We start from the raw sequence: 9522 nt of genomic DNA on the forward strand, positions 1-9522 counted from the left end.
ACCAGGCTCACGAACACAATACCAAGAAAGTTAAGACAGCAGGTGGTGCTGTTGGGCTAACGGAAAATCCGTTGGCATTTAAACAATGGATGATTTCAGGTCGCGAGCTCTCTAGACTAGCGGAAGAATTTTCCGCGAGCTTCGGTGTTGTAGATCATAATCTAGAACATCATGAACAAGGTCTCGCCACTCAAGAAACCTTCAAGACACACATAAACAAACTAATACAAACTATCTCCTCTTTTGGTAACCCTTTTACTGATCATCAAGAACTAGCAAACTTAACGACTCGTGACATTGCAGATCCCTTTTTAAGTAAAGCTATGAGTGTCATTGATCATGTAGGTCAAGAGCAATACAATAATTCGTTTCCAACGTGCTTACTTGTGGTATCAAATCTATATACGACGCAATTAAACGGAACAATTTTCCACTGTTCAAAAGACCTCTAATAAGGGTCGAACCAAAATCTAAGCAAAAGATAAATGACTTAAAATGTGATACGGTTCTTTTTATTTAACTTTACGTAGCTTGTCAACTACGCCAAGGAAAACCATGCCTGGCTACCATCTCTTTCCGAACATGATAAAATTAGACTACCTACACGCAAAGCGCAGATTTTGGAACTCTTCGAAAGCGCGGAAGGGGACGTTCCCTTTTTTCACACTAAAATATATGACGGGGCTACAGTCATTCACTTTTAAGGATTACTGTTTTGCTGTATTTTTGCCATGCCTACAACGACAGCTATTAGGCTGCAGCCGAATTGATATAGTTTTTGACACCTACAGAGACGACAGCCTAAAGTAATCAACGAGAGAGAAAAGAGGCGAAGGCGTGAGAAAGAAAGTGGCAAATGACACGAGACTTCCAAAGCATTTCTCTCTTTTTTTGAGAAATTCAAAAAATAAAGAACTATTCGGGCTTTTAGCAGAATCGGTTAAAATCGTACAAATTGAAAGTGGAAAAACAGTTTATATTGCGCATGGTGAAACTGTTATATGCAATTCTTCAGATAACAATATGTTCAACTCGAATCACGAAGAAGCGGATTCGAGGATGATCCTTCACATAATACACGCGGCTCTGAACGGTTCAAAGACCATTATGATACGCTCCGTCGATACTGATGTTTTTGTCATCCTGGTTGGCCAGTTCTACCGGTTAAAACACGATTTTCCAGATATGGACTTGTGGCTTTCTTTTGGGAAGGGAAAATTCTTCAGATACTACCACATAAATTCTGTATGCTGCGAGATAGGTGAAGATAAAGCGAGGAGTCTGCCATTTTTCCACGCATTCACCGGATCCGACACAACATCCCAGTTTCCTTGGAAAGCTTGGACAGCGTTTCCCGCTGGAACTGAAGTATTTTCAGTTCCTTGGCACCAACCATTTTCACCATTTGTAATTGAGAGTAAAGAGTTTGCGCTTATAGAACAATATACATGCCTCCTGTACCGCAAAACTACATGTGGCAGTAAAACCAATGATATTAGGCAAGAACTTTTAACAAAAGGAAAAATAGGAAAAGTAATGCAAAGTTTTCCTCCTTCACAAGACGCTCTACTTCAACATACAAACAAATAGAGCGCTATATCAGGCAAGTATATGGCTATCAAGCTATATTGCTATAATTGAACTACCAAGTCCAGATAGATTTGGAATGGAAGACAGCCGAAAGCCACTGGAGGCCACTTTGGATCACAATACCAGAAGCTTCAGCGTCGTGTAGTGAATTAATCAAATGTGGGTGCCAAGCCATTCCACTTTGCTCAAGAAACTGTATTTGCAACAATAACTCCTTAGAATGTACAGCATTGTGTGCGTGCAAAGGTGTATGCGAAAGGGTTATAGAATAAAATAATTTTACGAGTATAAATTTCTTGTTAATAAAGTTTGTAAACAAAACTGAAGATTTGAGAACCTCACGCATAATAGGGGTAACACTCAAATGCTTATAACTTTGCAACGTTTAAAGATATTTTAATGTATAAGGTATCATTTGAAAGCCTATTATAAGGGCCGTCAGGTTGTCGAATTAGTTTTTTTTCAGTGTCGTTATTGTATTTAAATGTGCATTTGTGAAAAATGGAAAGATAAAAGTTTGCGTTTTTTGTCATTTTAATTAAATAAATATTATATTAATCCTTTAAATGTTTCTTGTACTCAATTAATCGCATTTCAATCTTTAATTTAAAAAAGAAAACATGGAAATCTAGCATATAGAACGGGAGATATGTCGGTTTTTGTGACTGGCCCCGTAAAAATCCAAGATGGCGTCGTAATTCAAGATGGCGGACGGTCAGCTCGGGCACCCTATTTTTAAAATAGTGTATTTATAGCGTACATTCACTGTACCAAGTTTGGTACTTTAATCATCTCTGTAACGATCATTTCACTAAGCGACCACACTATATGGAACTCCCTAACGGGATTCTTTGATACTAAAAATTATCACGTGATGACGTATATACTTAACGAAAAAGAGAATTTTTGGGTTCGCAGATAAATCTCCAATAACATAAACTAATCGCACCCTTTTAATAAAAGTGCATTCTTTTTTTTCTCTTAGTATTCGACTCAAGGCAGACGGCACTTACAGACAGGTTCAATATTATAAGATATTTTTTTATTAGGATACCCCAGAAGAAATATTATTCAATACAAGAAGTACATTCGGAAAAATTTAAAAATATTGTAAATTTGTGCTGAAAATATTTAAATTGCTTTTCTGAGTGTATGTTATTTCTATACTTTTTCAAATTATTTTCAAGCAGTCATAAAAGGTAGGAAGGAGGGGAGCCCAACGCGCTCTCAGTGCCGAGCGCCCGAGCCTTGGGGTAATCATTTTAATTAGATTTATCCATTAAATCATGCATAAATCATGATTAAATCAGATTTAAACATTCTAATCATGATTCAACGCGATTTAATCAACATAGTCGTCATTAAATTGAATTTTATCAAAATAATCACGATTAAATCGGATTTAATCGTTTGAGGGGTGCGTCGTTAATCAAGGAAGTGACCTGCCCCTCGATTGTGTATCTGAAATAATTTGTTTATATTACAAAATTTCCCAAGAAAAAGTATAAATTCGACTTATTGAAATTATTTACATTTCATTTTCAAGGTAATAAAGCTTTTTCCATTTCACAGAAATTACAAAATAAGGAGTAAGTGGTTTTCCATCCGGTACTACCTAGCTGTTCCATACGTCACCCATGCTTTTTCCAATTGGAAAAAAAGGTATACCAGCATGGCGGCCATGGCCAAAGGTACGGCGTGACGTCATGCTGCCAAGGTCCTATTGAGAGAAAGTTGAATGGACAATAGAAAGAAAAGAAAAGGGGAACTTAGGGAAAACCCCAGACATGCTCGTGTCCCCTCCAGATCGGATATAAGGTCAGTAGGGGGTCCAGTAAAGGTGACGAGAGCTGCTTGCTCTTCTCGCTTCCTGGAAAATTTTCGTTTTTTTCGGTTACACCACTTTTGCGAAATATGGTTAATCCAAGGTTCCCGCTAAGGGCCACAAAATACTTAGCCCACCTGTGAAAAAACCTTAGCGCCGCTACTGCATCCTCCAACTTTATTATTAGTAGTTCGATGTCTAAACCGAATTTTGAGTTGCGGCGGAATGGCGACGTTTAAGTCAGGTGGGCATAATACCCTGGTAACCCCAAACCATTTTTAAAAACACCCCTTCAGTAGAGCGACAAGCCCCCAATCAAAATGATTTGGGTACATTTGTTAGAATTTCATTCGTCCGAACGGTGGTACAAATGTCCGAATGATCATTTGTCCGAATGCCGGAAAACAGGATCGTATGTCCGAAAACTTATTTCATTTGCCCGAAAAATTTATCACAACTTTTGTTGGTGATTTAGTCGTTCAATTTATGTTAATTTTTCTGGAGAATTTCTTTTGTTCGAACAATCGTTTGTCCGTTTTTTCGAACATTAGGAATTGGTTGTTTTTTTAAATATTGTTAATATAAGAAAATAGTAACATTAAGGTGAACCTAACCTAACCTAAAATATCCACAACATTGATCGATATTAATACGAATATGAAGTAAAATATACAATATATAGATATAGCAGCAATTAAGAAAAAACAACTTGAACAAACAACGATATTTACAATGTAGTTTTTTATTTTTTATTCTTGCACTAAAAAAATCCGGACCAAAAAAAAACCGCAATAAGAAATACTAATTTAGCGACAGAATTCGGACAAGTGATGCTACCGATTCGGACGAATGAAACAAACAAGTTGTCCAATTCGAACAATTGAAACATTTGTTATTTCGGCGGTTCGGACGAATGAAATTCGAACATTTGTTCAACCGTTCGGACGATTGAAATTCGAACAAATGTACCTACCCCATCAAAATTTGGTCCACCACCCTACCCGGTCAGTCTGATTTTGCAGTCTATGAGGATCAGATAGAAGGTGTTGACTGTTCAGGCCCGTGCACCAATAATAATTTCCTCCTGAGATCTCATAAACTGTCTTAATTGGCTTGCGTTGTTGAGTCTTTTCTTATACTACTTAAGCTGTATACAATCCTGATCACCCCTAACCCGTCATTTTTCCAGTGTAAAATATGGACTACAAAAATAAACGTTAGTGAATGGTTACTGCAATTACCATAAACCTCATAAATAAGAATCTTTAACTTAAGAAAAAAAGAAAGACCTAAACAAAACGTAAACAAATATTTTTTAATTTTTACAATTTTTGATGCAAAATATTCCAGGTTGCCTAGCAATTTGATCAAAGTCTGGCCTGCGTGTATTTGCCGATGAAGAGAATGGTATTTGTGGGTTTGTGGTAGAGCGCGTACAGGAATGGCCTGTTCGCGATGAAATAAATAGGACGGGGTTGTGGTTTAACGGAAGCCGTTTTTCTAGTTAGTGTGACTGTGGTGGAAGCTGCCGCTTCGGTGCCTTCTTCGTTGACTTCGACCACGGCTTTCTGAAGCACTTTAGACACTTTGAGCTTCGTCTCGGTGCTGACGCCACTGAAATTTGCGTAGTTTGAGAAAGCCAGTTTCATACCCGAGGACATGAGAGGTTCGTTCAGACCAAAACTGCTTTCAATTTTGTATTTGGGAATGGTGACGACAACTTTCTGTTCATAGGCATTATTAGCCGCGTCTACCAGCGCTCTGCCGGTGAGAATGTCCTCCGTGACGCTGAGGGACTGAGTGGCGTCGTTGGGAAGCGTAAAAATCATGTACATACTTTCACCCGTGTACGGCAACATTAACACTTGCGAATTCAGAGCGGCACTCTCCATGTATTTGAACTTGTCGGTGACGTGCATCAAAGTTGTTATTGTCTTACTGCCTCCCTCGTTGGTAAACGGCTCTCGCTTGCTACGTTTCTGATCAAATTTCTTTTTCCAAGTACCTTTGAAATATATGGCATTCAACAAGACCATTTGCGTATCCCTCGGCAATTTTTCATTCAGAAATTTTGGTATTTTTCCACGCGTGTGGGTGTTCACAAACTGGTTAATTTGTTCTTGACCATTGGCCACGTCAAGGTCGTACTCCCCCGATTGGTAAACCGATTGCAAGGTGTCCTTGAAACTTTGCAGCACCTTCAATTCCTTCTTGACGAAAATAGCGTTCGTAACATCCAGGGTGTAATTACCGGCCAGACCGGGAATTATCTTTTTGTAACCGCCGTTGATTTGACCTTGACTGAATTCGGTGTAAGCCAAAGCTGTTTTCATCTCGTCCGCCGTGTCGGACTTGGCTCCGACCAGCAACATACTCAGGACGGTCGACACGCTGAATGGAGACGCCACGACATTGTTCTGGCCACCGACAATCTTCTTGTAGAAATCGACCGCGAATTGGTTATTGGCGTTCGCGACGGCCACTGACGAAGATTCAGCGACTGTGGATTGATCTCCGATCACGTACAGCACCACGAGTAACGCGAAAATATCGCCCAACTTCATGATCCACTGAAACCTCGGACAATAAAAGAAAACGTCTTTCATGTCCACGACTGAATTAAATACTAGGCGTATTTTATAGAGGTACCTACTATTGTATAACACAAATTACGCGGAACGAGAGAAAATCCACGTAAACTTGTGGCTAACAACTCTAGTACGTTATGCAGGTAGTTGGAGGTCATTATTGCATAATGAATGACATAATGAAAAGAGCGTTAAGGAAAAGCCAGTGAAATAATTAATTCATTCCGGCCTGTTTTCGACTTCACATAGCCTTATTTAATTTCTAATCCAGAGTTTTTATGCGTCTAAGAAATGTAGCCACGGGGAAAGAGATTATCGGAATATTTTTATTTAAAATATATTACGTTAAATTTTAACCGGAATGAACGGGAAAATGGTAAAATATTAGAAACAAATACCTTCATTTATAATTTTCATCTGATTGTTTTGTACTATAGGAATGTTTTTAGCAATTTCTTCTTCGTTTACAATATCCAATCCCGGAAATGTTTTGTCGGTTGAGTCCGAGCCGTGCAGAGGGGGGGGGGGGGGGGCAAGGGAGGCAAAATACCCGGGGCCCGGTGGAAAAAGGGCCGAAAGCATAGGGACCCGGTACAATAGGGGCAAGGTTCCTAGGAAAAAGCTACGCTTACGGCAATACGGGCACATACATCGGCTACCCCTATTCAATTTCTCCAGCACCCCCCCCCCCCCCCTTTAAGGGTCTGCCAGGCTGCGATGACATAAGTTGCCCCTGGGCGCGAAATGTCTCTGCACGATAAACGTATGTCTTCTGTTTGGCCCATCTTAGCCCTAGCTGATAGAAAGGGTAATGATACAGTTCGAGATGCATGGTTTCTGTTTGGTCAGGTGGACAGTGTCTATGATCACAACTCTCTCACGTTATCTTCAACACGAGTTGACCAGTGATGATTTTACGACCGTGGACAGAGCCTATTTACGAAACTGAGAATCGCCCTTGTTTTCATTTCCACGTAGTTTAGCAAAATGTTTTGCTTATTTTTTAAGACTCAGAAGTCGCCATCTATAGAACAAATTCTAAAGTATTTATAATAACAACTTTCACTAATACAATATTTTTTAACTAATTCTAAATATACTTTTGGATAATGTTCAATCTAAAAGGACTCTAAAGAAGTATTTTTTTTCTAATGTTATATTATGTATTAAACCAACAAAATAACATGAATTGAATTAAATTATTTTGCTATGTATTAATGTTATAAAATATAACGCATTTATAAAAAATAAGATTTTTGTGTAAAAGCGTATCACCGGAGCTATATACTGCAGTCGTAGGTTCTTCCTCGCTTAAATTTGTTCTTCGTGATGCCTTTTTAACGCCTTAGTCCCGGCAGAATCGTACAGGATAGCACATTTTTACGCTGTTGCATTTATAGATTTACTTTGTATAAAATGTTACTCGATAGCACTACCTTACGGAATAGTATTTTACTCTTCGTCTTTCAATTCTTGGACGATATTTACCGAACTTCGAATTCAACTTCCTGGCAACCCAATGTAAGTTTTTAAGAGACCCAACTAAGGATTTCATACTGGTATCAAAGGTATCCATATTTATATTTATTTTCTTCCCTACACATTTAACATAAATTTTTTAAAATTTATTATTATTATTATTTTATTTTTGTTGCACAATTGCAATAAAAAAATAATAAATAATAATAAATTTTAAAAAATTTATGTTAAATGTTTAGGGAAGAAAATAAATATAAATTTGTGGGCAAAATTGGATCAAAGATTTTGTATTAAAAATTGGAGGAGCAGTGGACTGTGATTTGAAAGGCGGAATGACGTCATTCTGTTGTTCACAGGAATATTTTTTAATACTTTAAATGAATTTGACATATTAATCAACAATAAAAATAATATATGTCCCTTTAAGGCTGCACATTTAACGAGCTCTAAAACTGTTTTTTCAGTTCGAAGAACTGTTTTTGTTCTAATATATGTCCATTTATGAGACGTGGTGGTTTACAAGAATTACATCCCAATTTCATAATTTGTTAAAAAATTAGTGCTTTCTAAAATTAAAAATTAAATGTTTGTAGTGTCTCTAATAAAAGTGTCGAACTAAGGCCTGCATAGAAAAATAATTTAAAACTCAAAAAATATTGTTATATTAGTTTTGCCTCCTTGGCATTTCAAATTTTAAGGCTCGAAAATTATTAGTTGTCAAACTTAACAGCCGTCAAAAAATTAAATATTAAAAAATACTGATAGTTTTGTTCAACCAAAGATAATACGTATCCTGTATTCGATATCTCGGTGCTTTTACATTGAAGCTGTTACCGAATTCCAGCGAAATTCCGAAAAGTCGGGCTGCTAAATTATGGCAGTGATAATACCCAAGGCCCAAAATTTTAACCTAACTTTTATTTAAATCGATTTAGAATCACCAAATAGCGTAAAGTGACCAAACTTAAGTTGAAATGAAAGCCAACTATATTATTTACCTTTTATCATCGAAGATTTGTTCGTTTTTAATCATTATGTTTAAACATGTTAGAATATGAAAATTAACATTTCACGCGGACAGCCGGGCACGCGGCATTAAACCCGCCGTCAAAACGAAGCCGTGTCGGCAAGTTGGCAACTTTTTTGCGACTTCCAACCGTTCCCGTTGCGCATGCGCGCCAATCTGAAACTTAAAGGGAAAATGGATGCCTCAAAACCGTAATTTCCTGGCTTCAAAAACTTATAATTTCTCGGCGTTATTGATTAAATTATAAATCGTGAAGTGAAACACGCTGATTTTAAACCCGTTTACAGAATTAAAATACGAGAAGTGGTTGAGGTTAGAGCGCGACCCAAAAAAGGCCTAAAAGTCACTCAAGCTGACTTGACGTTTTCCACGACCAAACCCGTAAATTGCCAATATACGCGCAGCAGAGGTGGAAATGGGGAAAAAAGATGAGCTCTAAATATACTACGCGGCCGCGGAGTATAATAAGTCGAGAGTTTCTGGATCTACACCTATATAATGTTTTATTTAATATTATTCTTTTCAAGTTGCGGATTAAGAAAGTACTAAGGCAGCTAGCTGGCTTTCGTATTCGCGGCCGAAGCGAGTCTAGGTGGCACGCTCTTTCGCGATTCATATAGTTCGAAAATGTACAGCTCTAAAATTTTATTATACATATACATATATTTTTAAAAGTGTTCTTTCTAATATCTCATCCATCAATGAATACATTGATAATAAAAGTTAAGTCGATATCTTTAGAAAAATATCTGTGTACATGGTTAGATAATTAAGCCCTTCTTGGCCACATACTTAACGAAGGTATTTTTGGTAAAATAGGGTACACGACGGGTCGATTTTCTGTTTGGATGAATCTATCGAAATACATTTTACGGTTATATCATCTTAATGCTACTCGCATCTGCAATCTCAAAATAACGTCTGTAAAAAGACTGAATTTGGACCAAAATAAAGGCAGTGAGATTATTAATTTTACCCTGGTTGCTATTTTTCTCAATTTAATTTCAGTGGGG

General features: G+C 37.5%; 1 protein-coding gene across 1 annotated transcript; it reads right to left on the reverse strand.

The window, feature by feature from the left end:
• Nucleotides 1-4766: 4766 nt before the first annotated feature.
• LOC149922882 (intracellular coagulation inhibitor 2-like) lies at nucleotides 4767-8505 on the reverse strand. The gene is made up of 2 exons (XM_090162680.1): nucleotides 8481-8505; nucleotides 4767-5992 (listed from the first exon to the last, which is right to left on the reverse strand). The coding sequence occupies exon 2, from the start codon at nucleotides 5977-5979 to the stop codon at nucleotides 4783-4785; it is 1197 nt and encodes a 398-aa protein (XP_090018806.1). The 5' UTR covers nucleotides 5980-5992; nucleotides 8481-8505; the 3' UTR covers nucleotides 4767-4782.
• Nucleotides 8506-9522: the final 1017 nt, after the last annotated feature.

This window comes from Leiobunum rupestre, chromosome 11 (genome assembly GCF_980474605.1).
Source record: "Leiobunum rupestre chromosome 11, qqLeiRupe1.1.hap1, whole genome shotgun sequence".
NCBI classification, from domain to species: Eukaryota; Metazoa; Arthropoda; class Arachnida; order Opiliones; family Sclerosomatidae; genus Leiobunum; species Leiobunum rupestre.